General features: G+C 48.2%; 1 protein-coding gene across 3 annotated transcripts in view; it reads left to right on the top strand.

The window, feature by feature from the left end:
* Positions 1–14,143, top strand: part of BOC (BOC cell adhesion associated, oncogene regulated) — a 112,230-nt gene extending 98,087 nt beyond the window's left edge. For all 3 annotated transcript variants that reach the window (XM_075592862.1, XM_075592861.1, XM_075592863.1), the window contains 8 exons: positions 6,039–6,220; positions 6,609–6,714; positions 7,737–7,859; positions 9,159–9,377; positions 10,116–10,318; positions 11,068–11,141; positions 11,411–11,601; positions 12,567–14,143. In XM_075592862.1, the coding sequence (XP_075448977.1) occupies positions 6,039–6,220; positions 6,609–6,714; positions 7,737–7,859; positions 9,159–9,377; positions 10,116–10,318; positions 11,068–11,141; positions 11,411–11,601; positions 12,567–12,739 (1,271 nt within the window). In that variant the 3' untranslated portion in view covers positions 12,740–14,143. The remainder of the gene's footprint in view (positions 1–6,038; positions 6,221–6,608; positions 6,715–7,736; positions 7,860–9,158; positions 9,378–10,115; positions 10,319–11,067; positions 11,142–11,410; positions 11,602–12,566) is intronic.
* The last annotated feature ends 10,869 nt before the right edge of the window (positions 14,144–25,012 follow it).

A 25,012-nucleotide genomic window follows, 5' to 3' on the forward strand; every position in this document is an offset into this window, starting at 1 on the left:
GGCTAGACCTGTCCGTGTTACAGAATGTGTGTGAGCTCACAAGGCTAGACCTGTCCGTGTTACAGAATGTGTATGAGCTCCCAAGGCTAGACCTGTCCGTGTTACAGAATGTGTATGAGCTCACACGGCTAGACCTGTCCGTGTTACAGAATGTGTATGAGCTCACAAGGCTAGACCTGTCCGTGTTACAGAATGTGTATGAGCTCACAAGGCTAGACCTGTCCGTGTTACAGAATGTGTATGAGCTCCCAAGGCTAGACCTGTCCGTGTTACAGAATGTGTATGAGCTCCCAAGGCTAGACCTGTCCGTGTTACAGAATGTGTATGTGCTCACAAGGCTAGACCTGTCCGTGTTACAGAATGTGTATGAGCTCACACGGCTAGACCTGTCCGTGTTACAGAATGTGTATGAGCTCCCAAGGCTAGACCTGTCCGTGTTACAGAATGTGTATGAGCTCCCAAGGCTAGACCTGTCCGTGTTACAGAATGTGTATGAGCTCCCAAGGCTAGACCTGTCCGTGTTACAGAATGTGTATGTGCTCACAAGGCTAGACCTGTCCGTGTTACAGAATGTGTATGAGCTCACCAGGCTAGACCTGTCCGTGTTACAGAATGTGTATGAGCTCACAAGGCTAGACCTGTCCGTGTTACAGAATGTGTATGAGCTCACAAGGCTAGACCTGTCCGTGTTACAGAATGTGTATGAGCTCCCAAGGCTAGACCTGTCCGTGTTACAGAATGTGTATGAGCTCCCAAGGCTAGACCTGTCCGTGTTACAGAATGTGTATGAGCTCCCAAGGCTAGACCTGTCCGTGTTACAGAATGTGTATGAGCTCACAAGGCTAGACCTGTCCGTGTTACAGAATGTGTATGAGCTCACACGGCTAGACCTGTCCGTGTTACAGAATGTGTATGAGCTCACAAGGCTAGACCTGTCCGTGTTACAGAATGTGTGTGAGCTCACAAGGCTAGACCTGTCCGTGTTACAGAATGTGTATGAGCTCACAAGGCTAGACCTGTCCGTGTTACAGAATGTGTATGAGCTCACCAGGCTAGACCTGTCCGTGTTACAGAATGTGTATGAGCTCACAAGGCTAGACCTGTCCGTGTTACAGAATGTGTATGAGCTCACAAGGCTAGACCTGTCCGTGTTACAGAATGTGTATGAGCTCCCAAGGCTAGACCTGTCCGTGTTACAGAATGTGTATGAGCTCCCAAGGCTAGACCTGTCCGTGTTACAGAATGTGTATGAGCTCACAAGGCTAGACCTGTCCGTGTTACAGAATGTGTGTGAGCTCACAAGGCTAGACCTGTCCGTGTTACAGAATGTGTGTGAGCTCACAAGGCTAGACCTGTCCGTGTTACAGAATGTGTATGAGCTCACCAGGCTAGACCTGTCCGTGTTACAGAATGTGTATGAGCTCACACGGCTAGACCTGTCCGTGTTACAGAATGTGTATGAGCTCACAAGGCTAGACCTGTCCGTGTTACAGAATGTGTATGAGCTCACACGGCTAGACCTGTCCATGTTACAGAATGTGTGTGAGCTCCCAAGGCTAGACCTGTCCGTGTTACAGAATGTGTATGAGCTCCCAAGGCTAGACCTGTCCGTGTTACAGAATGTGTATGAGCTCCCAAGGCTAGACCTGTCCGTGTTACAGAATGTGTATGAGCTCCCAAGGCTAGACCTGTCCGTGTTACAGAATGTGTATGAGCTCCCAAGGCTAGACCTGTCCGTGTTACAGAATGTGTATGAGCTCCCAAGGCTAGACCTGTCCGTGTTACAGAATGTGTATGAGCTCACCAGGCTAGACCTGTCCGTGTTACAGAATGTGTATGAGCTCACAAGGCTAGACCTGTCCGTGTTACAGAATGTGTATGAGCTCCCAAGGCTAGACCTGTCCGTGTTACAGAATGTGTATGTGCTCACAAGGCTAGACCTGTCCGTGTTACAGAATGTGTGTGAGCTCACAAGGCTAGACCTGTCCGTGTTACAGAATGTGTATGAACTCACCAGGCTAGACCTGTCCGTGTTAAAGAATGTGTATGTGCTCACAAGGCTAGACCTGTCCGTGTTACAGAATGTGTATGAGCTCACCAGGCTAGACCTGTCCGTGTTACAGAATGTGTATGAGCTCACAAGGCTAGACCTGTCCGTGTTACAGAATGTGTATGAGCTCACCAGGCTAGACCTGTCCGTGTTACAGAATGTGTGTGAGCTCACAAGGCTAGACCTGTCCGTGTTACAGAATGTGTGTGAGCTCCCAAGGCTAGACCTGTCCGTGTTACAGAATGTGTATGAGCTCCCAAGGCTAGACCTGTCCGTGTTACAGAATGTGTATGAGCTCCCAAGGCTAGACCTGTCCATGTTACAGAATGTGTATGAGCTCCCAAGGCTAGACCTGTCCGTGTTACAGAATGTGTGTGAGCTCACAAGGCTAGACCTGTCCGTGTTACAGAATGTGTATGAGCTCACAAGGCTAGACCTGTCCGTGTTACAGAATGTGTATGTGCTCACAAGGCTAGACCTGTCCGTGTTACAGAATGTGTATGAGCTCCCAAGGCTAGACCTGTCCGTGTTACAGAATGTGTATGAGCTTCACCAGGCTAGACCTGTCCGTGTTACAGAATGTGTATGTGCTCACAAGGCTAGACCTGTCCGTGTTACAGAATGTGTATGAGCTCACAAGGCTAGACCTGTCCGTGTTACAGAATGTGTATGAGCTCCCAAGGCTAGACCTGTCCGTGTTACAGAATGTGTATGAGCTCCCAAGGCTAGACCTGTCCGTGTTACAGAATGTGTGTGAGCTCACACGGCTAGACCTGTCCATGTTACAGAATGTGTATGAGCTCCCAAGGCTAGACCTGTCCGTGTTACAGAATTTGTATGAGCTCCCAAGGCTAGACCTGTCCGTGTTACAGAATGTGTATGAGCTCACACGGCTAGACCTGTCCGTGTTACAGAATGTGTATGAGCTCACAAGGCTAGACCTGTCCGTGTTACAGAATGTGTATGAGCTCACAAGGCTAGACCTGTCCATGTTACAGAATGTGTATGAGCTCCCAAGGCTAGACCTGTCCGTGTTACAGAATGTGTATGAGCTCACACGGCTAGACCTGTCCGTGTTACAGAATGTGTATGAGCTCACAAGGCTAGACCTGTCCGTGTTACAGAATGTGTATGAGCTCCCAAGGCTAGACCTGTCCATGTTACAGAATGTGTATGAGCTCACAAGGCTAGACCTGTCCGTGTTACAGAATGTGTATGAGCTCACACGGCTAGACCTGTCCATGTTACAGAATGTGTATGAGCTCCCAAGGCTAGACCTGTCCGTGTTACAGAATGTGTATGAGCTCACACGGCTAGACCTGTCCATGTTACAGAATGTGTATGAGCTCCCAAGGCTAGACCTGTCCGTGTTACAGAATGTGTATGAGCTCACACGGCTAGACCTGTCCGTGTTACAGAATGTGTATGAGCTCACAAGGCTAGACCTGTCCGTGTTACAGAATGTTTATGAGCTCACAAGGCTAGACCTGTCCATGTTACAGAATGTGTATGAGCTCACAAGGCTAGACCTGTCCATGTTACAGAATGTGTATGAGCTCCCAAGGCTAGACCTGTCCGTGTTACAGAATGTGTATGAGCTCACAAGGCTAGACCTGTCCATGTTACAGAATGTGTATGAGCTCACAAGGCTAGACCTGTCCGTGTTACAGAATGTGTATGAGCTCACAAGGCTAGACCTGTCCGTGTTACAGAATGTGTATGAGCTCCCAAGGCTAGACCTGTCCGTGTTACAGAATGTGTATGAGCTCACAAGGCTAGACCTGTCCGTGTTACAGAATGTGTGTGAGCTCCCAAGGCTAGACCTGTCCGTGTTACAGAATGTGTATGAGCTCACAAGGCTAGACCTGTCCGTGTTACAGAATGTGTGTGAGCTCACAAGGCTAGACCTGTCCATGTTACAGAATGTGTATGAGCTCACAAGGCTAGACCTGTCCGTGTTACAGAATGTGTATGAGCTCACAAGGCTAGACCTGTCCGTGTTACAGAATGTGTATGAGCTCACAAGGCTAGACCTGTCCTTGTTACATCAAGACCCAATAATACTATTTGTATTATATATTTTACTTTAACCATTAAAAAAAAAAGATGACTTGTTGTTACCCTGTAATGTTAGAAATGATTAGGAGGCTGTTAGTTTATTAAAAAAAAATATATATATATATATATATACACACACACACACACACACACACACACACACACAGCAGTAGTTCTATTTTACATACTTTGGGTTGACAATAAAGTTTTATTGGGTTCCCAGGAGCCTCCGTATATTTTGTGTAGGATTCTGCGGTTTTTGGACATTTACAGCCCCTGCTTTATTGTGAAATCCTCCCATCGTTTCCTGGGTTTGGAGACAGATGTAGAAACGTTTTTTTTTGCTTTTACTTTTAAATTGTAATGTCCCCTTTTCCAAACAGTTGGGAAATAGATCACTGCAGGGGTCTGCCTCGGGGGGTCTGCCTCGGGGGGTCTGCCTCGGGGGGTGTGTCTCGGGGGGTCTGTCTCGGGGGGTCTGTCTCGGGGGGGGCTGTCTCGGGGGGGGGCTGTCTCGGGGGGGGGGGGCCTGTCTCGGGGGGGGCCTATCTCGGGGGGGGGTCTATCTCGGGGGGGTCTGTCTCGGGGGGGGGCCTGTCTCGGGGGGGGGCTGCCTCGGGGGGGGCTGCCTCGGGGGGGGTCTGCCTCGGGGGTCTGTCTCTGCAACATTACCTGCGTAATAGGATTTCAGTCTCGTGGTCGATTTCAGGAGCAGTAAATAATGCATATCCCAAGGGGGCTCAACTCCAGCCCCTCCCAACATGTTATGTTATAGGATATCCCTACTTCAGCACAGGTGGCTTAATCAGTCCATGCTTCAGCACAGTTGGCTCAATCAGCCCCTGCTTCAGCACAAGAGGCTCAGTCTTTGACTGAGCCTCTGATTGAGCCACCTGTGCTGAAGCTGGGATATCCTGAAAACCTGACCTGTTGGGTGGCGTGGGGGGGGGGCTTGGAGACTGGAGTTGAGCCCCCTGACACAAAGCTGTAGAATAGAGACGCGCGAATCCGCAGAGATTCTCTCCGCCGCCATTTTGGTGAAACTTTTCACCAGTTAGAGAATCTGCACAAAATTCGATCTAACCTTTTTTTTACAAGTTCGATCGAATTTAGAAAGCGAGAGTAATGGAAAATGCAACGCCCGTAGACTTTTCAGTACTAATCAGATTTGCCACGAACATGTATGGAGGCGAAGTTCTCCGGCAAATCCAATGGGTGATATCCACCATTTTGGACGATGTGCGAATGTTTCCTGCACATCTCTAACAGAGAACCCGAGAACGTATCTGCTTGTCTTCCGCAGATTGCCAAACCTGCTTCGTTTACAGTGGCTGATCAGCAGACAAGGATTCTGGGTCGTGATATGCAAATGAGCAAATGTATCTTGCCCTGCATGTACATGGCTTCCCTAGATCTTGTGCCTGCTGCATTTCACAGGAAGCCAACAATGGCATGCCAACCAGTGCTTATGTCCCCTACCCAGAATCCTTGTCTGCAGCTTGACATCTGTATGCCACAGTGGTGTGAATGAAGCTGGTTTGTTGACCCGAGGAAGGCATTCAAACACACTCATAATGGGTATTCGGTTTTATAGGAAGAGACACAGATACTCATAACAGCATGAGAAAAAGCCAACATCTCCAGGGGCAACCATTTCCCTTAGTAATGCAGCCAAAATTTGCAGTTAATTATATGGATTCCTCATTCCCTCTGCCTTTTACACATCAGTAATGATTAGTAATAGTCCTCCTCGCCCCAAAGGTTTCTTTAGGTCTGCCTCAGTGGGGCCACTCCTGTTTGCTGCCAAAACAGGCCAACAATACATCGCTGGGCCATGCACAACAGGCAACGGCAGGAATGATGCTACATGGCTTGGCCACGTTCTCAGTATGTACGAGGCTGGCGTTGATGTAATGATGTCCCCCGCTAGGCACGTCGTACAAGTTCCGGGTGAGGGCTCTGAACATCCTGGGGGAGAGTCATCCCAGCGCGCCTTCCAAACCTTACGTGGTATCCGGCTACAGTAACCGGGTGTACGAGCGGCCGGTCACCGGACCCTACATCACCTTCACCGAGGCCGTCAATGACACCACCATCATGCTGAAGTGGATGGTAAGACGGCCGCTCTTGGTGCAGCGATCGGCTCTGCTCGATGATTTGGAACCCTATAGGACAGGGGGTTACACAGTGCCCTGGGGGTTAGGGGTCCTAAATATTGGTTCAGACAAAAATGGCGGCCACGCAGCTTCATGCCAACAGGAAGACGTCACTGGTACTATTCTAATGCTACTGAGCGTTTAACCCAATTTATTTGCAGACCTGTCCATCACTGAAGGAGTTAATAGGCTGCATGTACTGCAATGCATTGATAACATTACCAGTTGTAAAATAAGCATTGGGAGAAGGAAATCTCTGACCCCAAGAACTTACAGTCGAAAGAGGGTAATGTGCCACAGTGCCGCCAAGCTGATATTCTTTCCCATTCTCTTTCTCGTCATAGTATACTCCAGCCAGCAACAACAACACCCCTATCCATGGCTTCTACATCTACTACCGGCCCACGGACAGCGACAATGACAGCGATTACAAGAAGGACGTGGTGGAAGGTGAGCAGAGGGACCTTCCTCCTCCTCCGATGACCCACTGCTCGGTCTGCCATCGTCACTCGGCCATTGATAAAGACCAGGACTTATTTTGTACACCGGCATATTATGGGAGTTAATCACCGCGGGAAGAGAGGTTTCTCAAACCAGCGGGTCCAACGTTGGTTTCCCAAGGGGCAGGCGGCGTTCGCTTCGCGTCGCTCGGATCTTAGACGGAGTGAGGTTCTGACGCCAACACTTTATCTCACCCCCATTTCTCTTAAACCCTTTGCAGCAAGGATTGGAGGCCCACTGGCAGCCAAAGGGTTAAGGGGAATGGGTATAAGATGCAGTGTTTAGTGAGAATTAAAAGTGACCACGCAGACTTATAATTTATTTATTTCTCCTGCTCGGGGTAAATATAAGAGGCGCTGTAATCCACGTCCTAACAGGACAGCACGAATACTTGCATGTACCTGCATTCGTGGTAGTGGGGTAGGGGGGCTTATTGGGGTACGGTACTGGTCTTAAAGCTGCAGTACAAGCAATATCCTACATGTGTTTTATTGTTTTATTTTAATAAATCACTTCTGTAATGGGAGAAAATACTTGTAGCATTTAAAAAAAAAATAATAATAATTTGAGCGATCGATTACAGGAAAACGGATCGATCGGCAACGTAGCTAATCACTGGTCAGTGTGCAGGTTGTATTGATGCACATATTGAATGAATTGATTATTATTATTTTTTTTAACGACAACTTGAACTGCAGTTTTAATGCATTATTCTGTGGGATCAATTCCATACTGTCTATACCTGGAGTGGCCAACTCCAGACCTCAAGGGCCCCCAACAGATCAGGCTTAGAGGATTTCCCTGCTTCAGCACAGGGGGCTCAATCAGTGTCTCAGTCAATTGAGCCACCTGCGCTGAAGCAGGGATATCCTGAAAACCTGACCTGTTGGTGGCCCTTGAGGACTGGAGTTGGCCGCCCCTGGTCTATGTGATCGCGGGATCTCAATGTGATGTTGTCATCTTCCCGCCAGGAGATCGCTACTGGCACTCCATCAGCCACCTGCAGCCGGAGACCTCCTACGACATTAAAATGCAATGCTTCAACGAGGGCGGGGAGAGCGAGTTTAGCAACGTGATGATCTGCGAGACTAAAGGTGAGGCTTCAAGCTTCACCCACGTACGGGGTTAACGAATGGTCCTTTCAGCAAGATGCTGAGAGTTTCGGAAATCTGCCCGGGTCCTGAAAGAGTGCCCGGTGGGGGTAACACGAGGCAGGCCACGCATTGCAAAGCAGCAGACCACGGATTGCAGAGGCTGACCGGAGATATTCTGCATAGATATTGACCGGAGATATTCTGCATAGATATTGACCGGAGATATTCTGCATAGATATTGACCGGAGATATTCTGCATAGATATTGACCGGAGATATTCTGCATAGATATTGACCGGAGATATTCTGCATAGATATTGACCGGAGATATTCTGCATAGATATTGACCGGAGATATTCTGCATAGATATTGACCGGAGATATTCTGCATAGATATTGACCGGAGATATTCTGCATTGATATTGAACGCAGACTCACAAGTCTCTTCCTTGCGTGTACTGTCATTGACAGCGAAATGCGTGGGACTCTGAGCCTGTTACTGAGAGTGAATCCGGCTTTGAAAAGGTCTTCGTGTTTCTGAAGGCTCCCAGTACACATGAAACACCGAGTGAGCATCTCAGCCCTGCAGCACTGATATCTGACCCAATGCTCAGTAGGAAATTGGGAGGGCATATTTGGACACAGGAAGGAGCGGATGACACTGTGACGTAACAACGCTATAACATAATTAGTGTCGCGTTTTGACAGCAGCAAAATGCTACGAACCAGAATAATCTTATCCTGTCTGCTATGGCATGTAGCGGAGTGTATTAAGGCGCTGTATTGAGACCTTATTGTCACTGTGCAGAAGGCTAGAGAGGTCCTGTCCATCCTGTTGGTATCGGGCAAATGTAAGACACTAGTCTGTCGAATTTAACTCATTGGGTCAAATCGGTCATTACATTTCCACAAATGCTGATTTCTATTACTTTAATAGAAACAGAATAAAAATGATGCTTACAGAAACATAAAATTGGTCCACCCCATCATAGCTTGTGTCACTTCTTCTCCCCAATAACTGCTGCCCATAGTATATCCTGATGCCAGCGATAAATAATCAAAATGATGTTCCGTGATCGGCTGTTCCTATGAATGGATTTACCATAAATGGACCACTGTGGATCTTGACACATGACTCGCCACGCAGCCACTGGGCTTATAAGCCATGTTGTAGAAAAGATCATCCTTTTGTGCATCTTTCCTAGAGAGCCATCCTTTTGTGGGCCAAGACAGCAGCAGTCCCTGCGGGCCATGTCGTGAATACCTCTGGTCTGACCCTCTGCTGATCTTTTCTCTTGCAGCTCGGAAGTCTTCTGCACAGCCGGGCCGCCTGCCTCTGCTTCTGGTGCCCTCACCCCAACCTCCACCCAGCAGCGGGAACGGAGCACTCGGAACCGGGGCCACGGTGGCCCGCTCCAGCGACCTTCCATATCTTATCGTAGGAGTGGTACTGGGCTCCATCGTCCTGATTATAGTGGCCTTCATCCCCGTCTGCCTGTGGAGAGCGTGGTCCAAGCAGAGTAAGTAGCCAGTCAAGCTGTATGTTCTCCACCAACCCTGCAAATGAGTATACAACAGTACTGAGCATCTCCCACATGTCTGGTCTTCAAAACTCATTTAAAAAAAGGAATAAATAACTGCTACATGGAGGTATACAGTTGCTTTTAAGGGACGAGTCCTGCTTGGAGCAAAGTGAACTGGGGTCACAGTTGGGTGATGGATGCCTTTAACATCTGACACCTATATGCATTTTTAAATAATTATTTCACGTTATTATGGAAGAATGGTCTGGGTCTGGCGAGGGTTTTGATTTTGTCTGTCCGCTCCCCTTTGTGTAATATCATTGTGCGTTCAACAAAAGTTTGCACAGCCAGAGCCCCCCTCTCTCCCGCGTCCCCTAATCTTTATTCTCTCTACTGGCTTCCAGCATGGCTATATTTTGTGTAGGGCAGACAATTAGGTTGTTAAATTGTTTACAAAAGGTTGTCCTTTGGCTGGGTATGTGGGATTGCACCCTTTCACACACAGACTCCTTGTCACATGCTGTGTTATTATATGGCGTTCACACTTTGAGGCGTGATCTGTTTGAGAAACCTCTCCAGCTGGCTCTGTTCGGGGAATATCTGACATGTTGATTTGTGGGAAGATTTCTCTCTGCTGGCCTTTGGTCTGTCTGCTTGTTTTCAAATGGCCTGACTCCCCCATTGCTTGACTGGGCCCTGACCTGCCCGTCTGACACTCTTTCTCTTTATCCCCAGAGCAAACAACAGACATCACATTCCCCAGTGCAGGAATCCTCACGTCCTCCTGCCAGTACACCATGGTACCCTTGCAAGGGGTCTCCTCCATCAGTGCTCTCCCGTTCTCGAATGGTGTAGCTCTGAATGGTGCCGGTCCCCCGGTGAAGCTGGATTACCCGGGAACGAAGCAGCGAGAGTACAGTTCCGAAACCATGCATCAGGTAACAGCCCAATGTATTTCTGCTTTGTCGGACAGGTCACAGGGAAGGTTTGTGGTGGTCAAGGACATGCAGAAGTCAGACACATTAGAAATAAACGTCAACGCCTGACGGGCATTTCTAGCATCTTCAATGACTTGACAAATCCAAGATGGCTGCCTCCTTTATGTAGGATTGGGTATAATTGCTTTGGGGCACACACCCGTAGACATGTTCTGCAATATTTTTAAAAGGATGGCAAAGAACTGGATCGGAAAACAGTTCAGAGCAGAAGGGCCAGAAGAGTATTGTAATGTAACTGTATATACATTGTAAAAAAAAAATCGCTATACTTCATTAAAACAAATAAGTGAACATTTTACAGGAATGTATAATATTCGTGTTATTTTTGTTATGTTAGATTAAAGGGGAGTTTTGGAAAAATATTAAACAACTGTGATAAGTAGGAGCAGATGGTCAACACAGGTCACTCAGAAGCCCCATAACAGGTCCCATTGGACCACACGACCCAAGTTGAAGGGCCCTGCCGCATGGTCTTGCAATGCTTTGGTTTGCAGTTTAATATTCTGGTAGCGCAGGTTTAAAAGTATACACTATAAAATTATAAAAGGCAAATCGATTTTGGTTTACAAACTGTAGGCCTGGAGAACGGGTAAAAGCAGTGTTACTCCAATACGGTCGCACTCTGATGACTGTACGGTCACACTCTGATGACTGTACTCACTCATGTTCCCTTTGTGTTTTGGCACCAGAATGAAACGAAGACTTTGCTCGAGGAGGGTGTAACAGCACACAAGGAGCTTACGGAATGTCACAAGTCTACGGGGTAAGTTCTTCAGATGTTGGCTTGTTTCCACCAGGTGAATCTTTGACATGTACAGGGAATTCATAAAATACAATCTTAGCCGAGGTGGTAGAGATAAAAAAGTAAATACCTTCAGTAATGCTTGGGATAGAATCAAGTGGAAGTGTCCTTAAATAATTTGTGGGCTTGTGCATGAATGCAGGAGAGCTTAATGATGTTGACCGAACTTGAACACTTGATCACATTCAGAGCACTAAGATATGGGTGTGTGTGTTTTTTTCCAATCCCAGGTTGTGCCACACGCAGAAGGACGACATTACTATCTTGTGCGAGCTTCGAAATGACGAAGGACATGACATGGCTCAGACTCCTCAAGACGTCCAACACTTGCAGGACCAGACCTCTGACCTGCACTGCACAACGGACGACAACCAAGGATGCACCATCCCTGCAGTGTCCAAAGAGCCAGGAATATGTCAAGGTACATCGTTAATCAAAGGCACTGGATCTACTGCACATCTTCTTGCATAAGACCCGTTCTGGTTTTATTTTGTAATGAATCATTGGGCAGCAAAATAATTATTTCCTATGGTGCAAGCGCAAAAGCAGTGACGTCTGAGAAGGGAACACTTTGTGAATGGCCATTCGCGATGGGTAATAATTTCACATTTTAGGGACACCTCAGCTGGCCCCTTCTGGAAGCAACAAAGGTTTAACATCTAAAGCCTTGTCCATAGCGATCGCGACCGGGCGCACAATGGCGTGCGCGGTGTGAACAAGAGACGGCTCCTCTGAGGCCGCCCATAGTGCGAGTACGCCTGCGCGATGGAATGCGATGATGCGGCAGCATTCCAGAAGATTTTTGTGTTTTGGCGCGACGGGCACGTCACGTGGGCAGTTCAGCCAATGAGTGGCCAACCAGCTCCGTGACGTCACCGCCACGCCTCACAGCAATTTTACAGGCCCCGGGTCGCTCAAGCAACAGGCGCGCAACGCCACGTGCTCCATCGCGGGCGCCGGCACTATGGACTTGGCCTAAAGCTCACCATACGGTGAGCTTAAACCCAGTGTTGCAAACCAGTTTGTATCAAGTTAGCGTTACTAAAAGTAGAACAACACGTGAGCGTGTCTGCCTATTTTCGTTTTAAATATTTGGGAGCGCTTCTTTTATAAACGGAGAATGGAGATTTTCATGATATTTCAATTTTGGGTTTAAGGAATGTATTTTTTTTTTACATTACTCTTATCATTGTTTATTTGTAAAGCGCCAACATGTTCAGCAGCGTGGTACAGTGGGATATTTAAATAGGACATTAATATTTGTTGAAGTTGGGAATGTTTGGGGGATTTGACACAGGCAAAGGTGTGAGTTTGAAGAAAAGTATATACTTGTGTCCAATTGGAATGGCATCCTTAATGGTTTTGTAACTGGGTTCCTTGTTCTAGGTTCTCCGTGCTCCCTTCCACCAGTGGAGGTCACAGAGAGTGCGGTCTGTAAGACGTTCATTGGAGGTCTTGACCGTGACGTGCCATGGAGCAGTGATACAGAAGGAGACCTAGACACCTGGAATAGAACCAACCTCGGCTCACACACCTCTTCTGAGAGACCTGCCACCTAAAAGACTAAAGCTGAACTAAAGGACTATGCTTTAAAAACTGCAGAGCGTGGACGTGCTGCACTATATAATAATGCTGAGTATCTCTGCACCCTTCCAGCCTTCCAAAGATTCTTCTCCTCAGAGAAAATTGAACAAGTGGATCCAAGATACAGATGCTTGTTAGATATTAGATTGGTTTAGTGTAGAATGGTAGTGGTCAAACCTCACCCGAGGGCTCTGAGCCAGATAAGGGTTTTTGGCAAACAACTAATATCCAACTTGCATTGGTCCTTAGTAATGTTGGTACTGGGAGGTCTTCCCGGGGAAGAATGACCACTGTCTTAATACTGGGATCCCATGTGTTCAGGAGATGTTTTTCTTTGAGACGGAATATTCAAGAGGTTAGAATGTCAGCTGACCCGAGGAGGTCACAGCTACTGATTGTCTCACAGTCAGGAAGGTCACTAGCGAGACCATCTTGGGAAAACTGAAAACTCTCTTGTTAAGTTAAATTTCTCTGGAACGAAGTCCCCGATTTTTGACTGAGACATTCTTACACTAGAAGACAACCTGGTTCATATTCCTCTGCCCACATGATAGGTCACTTGAAGATACCATTGCTTTAACCACCATAGGAGTTGGATGAGAGACAAGGGTCGTTAGAGAGGGGATACTCCTCTGTGTTATTGGGGTGCCCTCCTATAATTTCAGAGGACTCCTAAGTAGAAGAAGCCATGGATGGCTGAAAGCATGTATAGTCATACTCACTAATAATCTATATTGCAGCATGCTTCATTTTAGGGTTCCACCCCACCCTGCTTTACAAGAAGGGAAACAAAAGGAGTTTTATTTTTTTATGACAGCTATATTTATATATTTATGCACTTGTACATAGAGTTTATTTTCTTTATACCGAGACATGCAGAATATCACGTGGCCATAAACCAAGCAAACACAATATCCCACAACAGAATTAGAGCTACAGTAGTCAAAGACTTTGTGGGTCTCTATTGACGGGAACACTGAACCACCAGCAGTCGCTGGTCAACCCTGACCAGTCAGCAGTCGCTACTTATAGCTTCAACTGTATTTTATGCTACCGAGTGAAGCAAAGACTGCAAAGGTGGTCCTTCCCAGCATGAACTGATGTCGGACTGAAACGGGGCAAAATTCCACGACCGGCGTTCGCTACAGGAAGTGATGTCACGGACTCCCCATTAGAACCATGACTGGTCAAGGGCCTTTCTTCTAGATATAATGCATATCTGGAGGGTTTACACATGCACATTCGGCCGAGAAATGTACATAAGCATTATGTATACGCCTTAACGCAATGTGGGACATTGGCTGCATCCATATATTTGTTAAAAAAAATGGGGAAAAAAACTTTACATTTTTTAATAAATGCTTAGTGGTTTCTTTTCATTCATAGTCATTTTCTTGTTAATACTTGTTGTATAAGGCAGTATAACTTATTCTAGTAGTACTGTATTACTTACTATAAAGTAACATTATTTGTTCAGTGAACCCAGGCTCTCGCCATGAGTGGAAATAGGAGTCCCCAGAACCTAAGAGGTTTCAAAACAGTTATTTTTTTTATTAAGTTTTATATATTTTTTTTTTAGAAGAACTAAAACTAGGGATGACCAATACGGGGGTGAGTGAAATCTGAAACGACACGAACCTTACATTACAAAACCAAGGCCAGTAGCATTTTCTAGAACCAAAACCCCCCCAAATATTTCAAACAAAAACCAGGGGGTAAAGGACATGTGTCACTTCTAGCTAGTTCTCGCCATATCTTTTAAAAATTATTTTATTATTTTGTTTTTATGATTTTACAATTATTTTCAGCATGTTCCTTGCTTTGTTATGCTATTTTACCCTTTTCCTGCTTATTTTCTGTGGGGGTTTTTTTCCCCACATAACTCCATAACCAAAACCTTTCTACCTTTGGCAAAACCAGAACCAAAGCCCAAAGACTTTTTTTTTTTTTTAAAGAACCATGTTCAAAGCATTTTGTTTTACAACCAAAACCAAAGCACCAGTGACAGAGGCCGACCTCCAATAGAACTTCTATGTAGGTTGTCCGTGATTACAGAAAACATAGGTGCCGTGTCCAACATATACACATCTAATTTCTATATAGGGCGTTCTTACTCTCGTACAGATATAGCAAAGCTTAGTGTCCTCGTGCCGTGGTCCCACAACCGCACTGGTCACGGCCCCGAAGAACTAACGAGGCGGGGGTCCATTGAGCATCATGGACCTCCTGCAGCTCCATCATGGTAGGCACTGTGCCGGGCGCCAGGGACGTTTGCTTGTACGTCTGCGGCGCCTGGACAGTAAGTCTTGCTACATCTGTACTGTTCACTGTAATAGAAGTTTGTAGATGGGAATAACCACTTCACACCATCCTAAACGGACCATGTAATTCCTTGACAAGTATCAAAAAACTCTTATGAGGACGTATAAATAACCAGAGAAAGTTCTGTATGATATATCATGAATACAATGGTCAGCCTCTGCGAGGCTCTATTATAAATGCGGCAAAAATAGAATTATTTTGCAAGATGCTTGAACCAGCAGAACGGTGAAGGGTGAGCAGCTGAACAGAATCGGTCTCGGGAATGGTTTGTAGATGCGTTGAAAACGAGTGCAGCTGATGAAGCACTGGGTACTACCAATGACATTTAAACACTCGCTCCTTTTAAACTGCACACTGGAGCTTAAGTTAACATTCTGCCTGATAAAAAAAAATATAAGAGACCTCAGAGGAAAACCGAAACTGAGACCAACAAAAATGCAATTGACAGGTTTCTCTGGAATAGATATACCAGTGAAGGGAAGATGTATTGTTAGTATTACATAGTTACATAGTAGATGAGGTTGAAAAAAGACGTATGTTCATCAAGTTCAACCTATGCTAAATTTGGACAACAGATACTTTATCCTATATCTATACTAGCTTATTGATCCAGAGGAAGGCAAACAAAAAACCCCATTAAGGGGAAAAATAAATTCCTTCCTGACTCCAAGAATTGGCAATCGGATGAATCCCTGGATCAACATCCTTGAAATGTATACTTATTCGGTATATCCCTGTATACCTTTCCCATTTAAAAAGATGTCCAACCTTTTTTTGAACAAATCTATTGTATCTGCCATCACAGTCTCCATGGGTAATGAATCCCACATTTTAACGGCCCCTACTGTAAAGAACCCTTTCCTTTGTTGCTGGTGAAATTTCCTTTCCTCCAACCTTAAGGGATGGCCCCGAGTCCTTTGTACTGCCCGTGGGATGAATAGTTATTTTGAAAGCTCCTTGTATTGTCCCCAAATATATTTGTATATAGTTATCATATCCCCTCTAAGGCTGCGTCCATAGAACTCCTCATAAGTTAGATTGTCCATCCCCTTTATTAATTTAGTGGCTCTTCTCTGCACTCTCTAGTTCCATAATGTCTTTTCTTAGGATTGGTGCCCAAAATTGTACCCCATATTCAAGGTGTGCTCTTACTAATGCTTTGTAAAGGGGCATAATTATGTTTACTTCCCTTCCATCCATTGCCCGTTTGATGCAAGATAAGATCTTGTTTGCCTTTGCAGCTACTGCATGACATTGGGCACTATTGCTAAGCCTGCAGTCTACAAGCACTCCTAAATCCTTCTCCATCAAGGATTCCCCCAATATATCTCCATTTAATTTGTAAGTCACCTTTTTATTCTTGCATCCCAAATGCATAACCTTACATTTATCTGTATTAAACCTCATCTGCCATTTACCTGCCCACGTTTCCAGTCTCTCCAAGTCCTTCTGAAGAGAAATTACATCCTGCTCTGATTCTATTACTTTACACAATTTAGTATCATCAGCAAAGATGGAGACTTTGCTCTCGATCCCAACCTCAAGGTCAATAATAAACAAGTTAAAAAGCAGGGGTCCCAGTACCGATCCCTGAGGTACTCCACTCACGACTTTATCACAAACTGAAAAAGTTCCATTTATGACAACCCTCTGTTGTCTGTCCTTTAACCAGTTTTCAATCCAGGTGCATATATTATTACTGAGTCCAATTTTCTTTATTTTGTACACCAACCTCTTGTGTGAAACCGTATCAAAAGCCTTTGCAAAATCTAAGTAGACCACATCAACTGCATTACCCTGGTCTAAATTCATACTTACCTCCTCAAAGAAACAAATAAGGTTAGTTTGGCAAGATCTATCCTTCATAAATCCATGCTGACTATTGCTAATAATTTTGTTTTCCATTAGGTATTCCTGAATATTATTCCGTATTAAACCTTCAAGTAGTTTCCCTACTATTGAAGTCAGGCTTACAGGTCTGTAATTTCCCGGTTGTGATCTAGCTCCCTTTTTAAATATAGGCACCACATCTGCTTTACGCCAATCTTGTGGTACTGAGCCTGTGGAAATAGAGTCCCTGAATATTAAATATAATGGTTTGGCTATTATTGAGCTTAACTCCTTGAGAACTCTTGGATGTATGCCATCGGGGCCAGGTGCCTTATTTACTTTAATTTTTTCAAGTCGCTTATGAACTTCTTCCTCAGTTAACCAATTGTTCATTAATATGGAGGTTGTGGCTTCCTCCTGCGGCACTACTATTGAACTTGATTCTTCCCTGGTAAACACAGAGGCAAAGAATTTGTTTAATACCTCAGCTTTTTCCTTATCTCCAATAATCTGCCTACCCATCTCACACTGAAAGGGTCCTATATATTCTTTTCTCATTTTTTTGTTATTAAGGTACTTAAAGAACTTTTTAGGGTTGATCTTACTTTCTATTGCAATCCTTTTTCCATTATCCATTTTTGCTAATTTGATTGCCCTTTTGCAATTTTTGTTACATTCCTTATAATTCTGATACGATGCCTCCGTCCCTTCTGACTTAAAGAATCTAAACGCCTTCCTCTTCTTGTCTATTTCCTCCCCTACCTGTTTATTTAGCCACATTGGTTTTGACTTATTTCTTTTATACTTATTACCCAAGGGTATACACTGATAAGTGTGCTTTTCTAACAATGTTTTAAAGACTGCCCATTTATCTTCTACATTTTTCCCTGCAAAAACATCATCCCAGTGTATTACTACTAGATTAGACCTCAGTTTATTAAAAACTGCCTTTCTAAAGTTTAAGGTCTTTGTTGAACCCAAGAAATCTATTTTTTGATAATTTATTTCAAATGAGACCATGTTATGATCACTGTTACCCAAATGTTCCAGGACTTGAATATTTGTTAATTCTTCTACATTGTTTGATATGACCAAATCCAGTATTGCCCCTCTCCTGGTTGGTTCCTCAATAATTTGGGTCATATAATTGTCTTTAAGCAACCCCAAAAACCTGTTTCCTTTTGTTGTAATGCTTATCTCGTTGCCTCAGTCTATGTCTGGATAATTAAAATCCCCCATTATGCAAACATGACCCAGTTTTGATGCCTTCTCCATTTGCAAAAGTATTTTAGCTTCCTCAATCTCACAGATATTTGGTGGTTTATAGCATATTCCCACAAACATTTTCTTTATGCTTTTACCTCCACTGCTAATTTCTATCCACAAAGTCTCTACATTTTCATCATTCCCTTCATAAACATCAACCCTTATAATAGGTTTTACATCCGGTTTAACATATAAACATAGTCCACCTCTCCTTCTATTTGTTCGATCCTTCCGAAAAAGGGAATAACCCTCTAAATTAACTGTCCAGTCATGAGTTTCATCCCACCATGTTTCAGTAATGCCTATGATATCATACTGCTCCCTTGCAGCTATTAATTCAAGCTCCCCCATTTAATCTGTCAGGATTCTTGCATTAGCAAGCATGCATTGAAGTTTTTTTCCAGTCTGTACTATTATCTTATCTGCTCCTTCCTTTCTGCTCCCACTTGGTTTAGACTTTAGAAGTTTTCTAGTAATATCTGTACTTACTATGGGTGTCTCACTGCTTATCAAACTCGCACTTGCCCCCATTCTACCTCCATACCACCTTGTATCCTCCTCTATTCCATTTAGTTAATTATCTGTTTCATTCCCCTCCCCCCTCCATCCTAGTTTAAAATCTCCTCCAACCTTTTTAGCATTCTCCCCCCTAGCACAGAAGATCCCTCTTCATTGAGGTGCAATCCATCCCTAGAATATAGATGGCACCTCTCAGAAAAGGAGTCCCAGTGCTCTAAAAACCCAAACCCCTCCTTCTTGCACCACTTTCTTAGCCATACATTAACCTGGGAATATTGAGGTAGGGTATATATAACAGAGGAATATTGAGGTAGGTATATAACAGAGGAATATACATTAACCTCCCTGATCTCTGACTGTCTCCCTGCGGTAGCGCATGGCACTGGTAGTTTTTTAGAAAATACTACCTTGGAGGTAGATCCCTGTAATCATTTTTTAGGACCCTCCATTTTTCTCTAACTTTGTCATTGGTGCCAACGTGTACCAAGACCGCCGGGTCAATCCCAGCCCCCCCCCCAACAATCTGTCAGCCCGATCCGCAATGTGCCGAACCCGAGCACCCGGGAGACAACAAACTGTTCGGTTCATGTGGTCCCGGCAACAGATTGCCCTATCTACCTTCCTAATAATGGAGTCCCCTACCACCACAATCTTTCTTTGTATCTGAGCATCCTGAGTCCCCACTGTGCTGGAGGAACTATTCCCCTGGCTGCTAGAGGAATTAGTCTCCCCCAGCCTTGCCATTTCTGCCCCAACATTCCCAATATCTTCACTCAACATGGCAAATCTATTGGGATGTGTCAGCTCAGAAACGACCTTCCTCTCCCTATTGCCCCTGCTTCCCCTTCTAACTGTCACCCAGCTACCTACCTGCTCCACACTAACAGCGCCACCATCTGCACCACTAGTCGAAGCAAGGGCCTGCTCAGTGAGCTCTAAACCCCTTTCAAGGTTGCCAATGTCCCTCAATATTGCAAGTTTCCTCTTCAGATCAGCAATCTCTGACTCTAAAGAGACCACCCGCTCACACCTCTCACAGCGGTATGCTCCTTGGAACAGCTGCTCCAAGTGTACATACATGTGGCAAGATGTGCATTGAGTGGCATTTTCAATCCTGCTCATTCTAGCAACTATGAAGTTTATAAGTACTAACAGTAAACTGTACTTCAATAAACTATACCTTGTTTAACCGCTTCCTTGTTCAAACTGCTTCTGGTTCTAACTGCACACACTTTAAACAACCAGCACTTCAAATCAACCACACAACCAGCACTTCAAATCAACCACACAGATCAGTCTACGCGCAATCATAAAAACGCAGCATACAAGCTTCCATTTGTTGTAGTACATAAGGATGTTACACAAATGTTAGGCCTTGCTGCCCAACTTGGTAAGGCCCGTTGTCGCATACACGCTTAGCCGTGCACACGTGTCTGTTTGTGTGAAAACAACCAGCTCTCACACACCTCTCCGCTAGGCGCTAAACATGAGTACTCCAACCCCTAAAACCGTCACAACACCCCAATTACGCTGCTACCACCAGGATTAATTTTAGGGCTCGCGCATCAGGAGTTCTCAGTCCCTCATACAAAAAAGAATGTACGGGTTTTGCCCGAGGTGATGTTTTTTTTTAATAAAGTTAAGTTGAAAAGTACATACTCGCCTTATAATCGGGCCCGCCCACTTTGCAAGCTATTCAGCAGTCGGATGTACGAAGTAGAGCGGTAAAATGGAGGAAGCTCCGGGGTCATGTGACGTCAGGTCACGCGACCTGCGGCGTCATTTCATGCCTGTGACGTCCCATGACCCCGCGCCGCCATGGAGATGTGTCACAGCGTCTGAATCCGGTAAGTTTTATTGTTGCAGAGGCCTCACGCGATCCCCCGATATTTCGTTTAAATGCCTGGGGGAAGAGCGCGGGACCTCTGCAACCGCCTGCGCCACCCCCCAGAAAAATCTCCCGTGCTCCCCAGTTTGCACACCCCTGCCCTAATAAATGCGTACGGACAGGCAGGTTAACTCAATCCCATATATCAAGCAAGGGAACCTTCTTACTTACTGAAGTGTTTATTTGGGGCAACAAAATACAAATAAAAAGGGGGGGGAAGTACTGAGGGAACAATGGGACATGAGAGCAATGGCGGGGAAGGGGAGCTATGAGGGCAGTGGGATAAATGCAGGATACAGGGACAGGTAAAAACCAGTAACGTTACCAGGATAGGAGAGGTGTCTGCTCAGGATGGCTGCTGGTACTAAAAGGCAGCATGCTGGTCTGGGCTGATGGGAAATTAACTGGGACAATACCACCTGGCAAGGGGGCGGGGGGGGAGCAGTCCATCCTGGTAAAAAGGCAGGGGGGGTTACCAAGGCAACTGGCTGAAGCTAAGAAACTCACAAGAGGATGCAACATTGTTGCAACAGCTATGCTGAGTAGTGCTGGCAGCCTGAGGGCAGAGAAGACACACAGTCCTGTTCCAGGCCACTCGCCAGGTCAGCATCCAATTCTGAAAAGCAGGCAGGTCTTGCCAGTCGTATATCCATGTGGAATACACTTGAGAGTTCGGGAGAGATGGGTGGGCAACAACCCAATAACGCAAGCCTTTTTCCTTTACCCCACAATCCCCCTCCCCCACAGCACAATACCCCACAATCCCCCCACAGCTCAATCCCCCCCCCACACAATTCCCCACAATCTCTCCCACAGCACAAATACCCCTTCTGCCCCACAACCCCCCCTCCCCCACAGCAAAATACCCCACAATCCCCCCCCACAGCAAAATACCCCACAATCCCCCCCCACAGCACAATACCCCACAATCCCCCCCCACACAGCACAACCCCCCCCCCCCCCCAGCTTTTTTAGTAGAATTTTGTCAGTGCAGATCCTTGCTACATAGAGCTCAGAATATGATTCTTGGTACCTGTGAAATAATGTCCAAATTGATAAGGACCTGACAGTATAAATCAAACCAAGTTTGCCCATTTCAAAGAGTTTGATATAACCACCACTGGTCCCTATTCGAGTCAATCCTCCAGGTCAGAGAGCTAGTGCAAGATCTCCCGTGAGGATGTAGCATTGCCACGAAATGCGTAGTGGGACATGCTAGTTGATTGTGCCACTGGAACTCACAAGCGATTGCGGGGGCTGGCAGACGTAGGCTGTTTCTGGGGAGCGAGCGGTTGGAACGCATAGTTTGAAATGCCGACGCGACAACCAAGCGAGAGACGCAATTAGGTTCAGAAGGGCACAAGTGAGAGACGCGACGAAGATCGTGTGGACGAGAGCAATGCTTTGCCGTATAGCTTACACCAGGGGCGGGCAACTCCAGTAATCAAGAGGCCACCAACAGGTCAGGTTTTCAGAATATCCCTTCTTCAGCACAGCTGAGTGAGCCTGTGCTGAAGCAGGGATATACTGAAAACCTGACCTGTTGGTGACCCTGGGTGGCTGGCGTTTCCTACCCCTGGCTTACACCCAGCCTTATCCAAGCGGAAAGCCCCGCATTGGACACCCGTGCGGCACATCTTAGAGCTGTTTTATCGAATCCTGCAGTCCTTATTCTCTCTCTGTTTGTGTAATAAATACAGACGGTCCTCGCTTACCGATGTCCCGGTTTCCGATGCATGCCTGGTCTCAGGCGCAGGAGCCGCTTATCCGACGGTCGCCGCCGCCGATTAACATGGACCCACAATCCGACGGTCCATTAACCGACGGCGGTTTGCGGGACGCATTCCATCGGAAAAGCGAGGAGCGCCTGTACTGCACTGTCACGGTAGCTTGTGACAGGGTATAATATACACCAAAATATCTGGGTTGAATTGAACACGACTTAGATATAATAAATATAGATTACTAGCTGAGAGACCCGGCGTTGCCCGGGATGTAAATGCGTAATAGGTAGTATTATTTATAAATCGTGGAACAATAGATGACTATTTGTTGTAAAGGTTGGATAATAATGTTGAAAAGAAAAATGGAATAAAATGTAATACGATGTTGTTTAAAAATGGTTTATTGTAAACACACCACAATACAATGTATATTTTGGAGGGGAGGAGGGGGGAGGGAAAGGGGAGGAGGGGGGAGGTAAAGGGGCGGAGGGGGAGGTCGGATGGGGGAGGGGGGGGGGGGAGGGGAGGAGAGGGAAAGGGGATGAGGGGGGAGGGAAAGGGGAGGAGGGGGGAGGGAAAGGGGAGGAGGAGGGGAAGAGGAGGGGAAGGGGAGGGGGAGGAGGAGGGGAAGAGGAGGAGGGGAAGGGGAGGTTGAGGAGGAGGGGAAGAGGAGGAGGGGAGGGGAGGGGAAGGGGAGTGGAGGGGGAGGGGAGCGGAGGGGGAGGGGAGCGGAGGGGTAGGGGATGGGGAGGGGAAGGGGAGCGGAGGGGAAGGGGAGTGGAGGGGGAAAGGAAGGGGAGCGGAGGGGGAGGGGATGGGGAGGGGAAGGGGAGCGGAGGGGAAGGGGAGTGGAGGGGGAAAGGAAGGGGAGCGGAGGGGGAGGGGAAGGGGAGCGGAGGGGAAGGGGAGCGGAGGGGAGGGAAAGGGGAGCGGAGGGGAGGGAAAGGGGAGCGGAGGGGGGGAGGAAAGGGGAGCAGAGGGGGGGAAAGGGGAGTGGAGGGGGGAAAGGGGAGCGGAGGGGGGGGAAAGGGGAGCGGAGGGGGGGGAAAGGGGAGCGGAGGGGGGGGAAAGGGGAGCGGAGGGGGGGAAAGGGGAGCGGAGGGGGGGAAAGGGGAGCGGAGGGGGGGGAAAGGGGAGCGGAGGGGGGGGAAAGGGGAGCGGAGGGGGGAAAGGGGAGCGGAGGGGGGAAAGGGGAGCGGAGGGGGGGGGAAAGGGGAGCGGAGGGGGGGGGAAAGGGGAGCGGAGGGGGGGGAAAGGGGAGCGGAGGGGGGGGAAAGGGGAGCGGAGGGGGGGGGAAAGGGGAGCGGAGGGGGGGGGAAAGGGGAGCGGAGGGGGGGGGAAGGGGAGCGGAGGGGAAGGGGAGTGGAGGGGGAAAGGAAGGGGAGCGGAGGGGGAGGGGATGGGGAGGGGAAGGGGAGCGGAGGGGAAGGGGAGTGGAGGGGGAAAGGAAGGGGAGCGGAGGGGGAGGGGAAGGGGAGCGGAGGGGAAGGGGAGCGGAGGGGAGGGAAAGGGGAGGCGGAGGGGAGGGAAAGGGGAGCGGAGGGGGGGAGGAAAGGGGAGCAGAGGGGGGGAAAGGGGAGTGGAGGGGGGGAAAGGGGAGCGGAGGGGGGGAAAGGGGAGCGGAGGGGGGGGAAAGGGGAGCGGAGGGGGGAGGAAAGGGGAGCGGAGGGGGGGAAAGGGGAGCGGAGGGGGGGAAAGGGGAGCGGAGGGGGGGGAAAGGGGAGCGGAGGGGGGGGAAAGGGGAGCGGAGGGGGGAAAGGGGAGCGGAGGGGGGGGGAAAGGGGAGCGGAGGGGGGGGAAAGGGGAGCGGAGGGGGGGGAAAGGGGAGCGGAGGGGGGGGAAAGGGGAGCGGAGGGGGGGGGAAAGGGGAGCGGAGGGGGGGGGAAGGGGAGCGGAGGGGGGGGGAAAGGGGAGCAGAGGGGGGGGAAAGGGGAGCGGAGGGGGGGGAAAGGGGAGCGGAGGGGGGGGGGAAGGGGAGCGGAGGGGGGGGGGAAGGGGAGCGGAGGGGGGGGGAAAGTGGAGCGGAGGGGGGGGAAAGGGGAGCGGAGGGGGGGGAAAGGGGAGCGGAGAGGGGGGGAAAGGGGAGTGGGGGGGAAAGGGGAGTGAGGGGGGAAAGGGGAGTGGGGGGGGGAAGGGGAGTGGGGGGGAAAGGGTAGTGTGGGGGGGGAAAGGGGAGTGGGGGGGGGAAAGGGGAGTGGAGGGGGGGGAAAGGGGAGTGGAGGGGGGTGAAAGGGGAGTGGAGGGGGGTGAAAGGGGAGTGGAGGGGGGTGAAAGGGGAGTGGAGGGGGGTGAAAGGGGAGTGGGGGGGGGAAAGGGGAGTGGGTGAGGGGGGGGGAAAGGGGAGTGGGTGAGGGGGGGCGGAAAGGGGAGTGGGTGAGGGGGGGAAAGGGAGTGGGTGAGGGGGGGAAGGGGAGTGGGGGGGAAAGGGGAGTGGGGGGGGAAAGGGGAGTGGGGGAGGGGGGGGGGAAAGGGGAGGGGGGGGTGGAAAGGGGAGTGGGGGAGGGGGGTGGAGAGCAGTGGGCATATGTATTGTCATAATTTATGTATGTGCATGCCCCCCCCCTCCGGGCGTCCGTCCTCCCACTGGTTCGGCGGGTGGTCGTTCCCCGTGACTCGCCCCCCCTGTTCCCCGTGACTCGTGGCTCGCCCCCCCCCCATTCCCCATGACTCGCGGCTCGGCCTCCCGTTCCCCGTGACTC

Source organism: Ascaphus truei, chromosome 3 (assembly GCF_040206685.1).
Source record: "Ascaphus truei isolate aAscTru1 chromosome 3, aAscTru1.hap1, whole genome shotgun sequence".
Taxonomy (NCBI): Eukaryota; Metazoa; Chordata; class Amphibia; order Anura; family Ascaphidae; genus Ascaphus; species Ascaphus truei.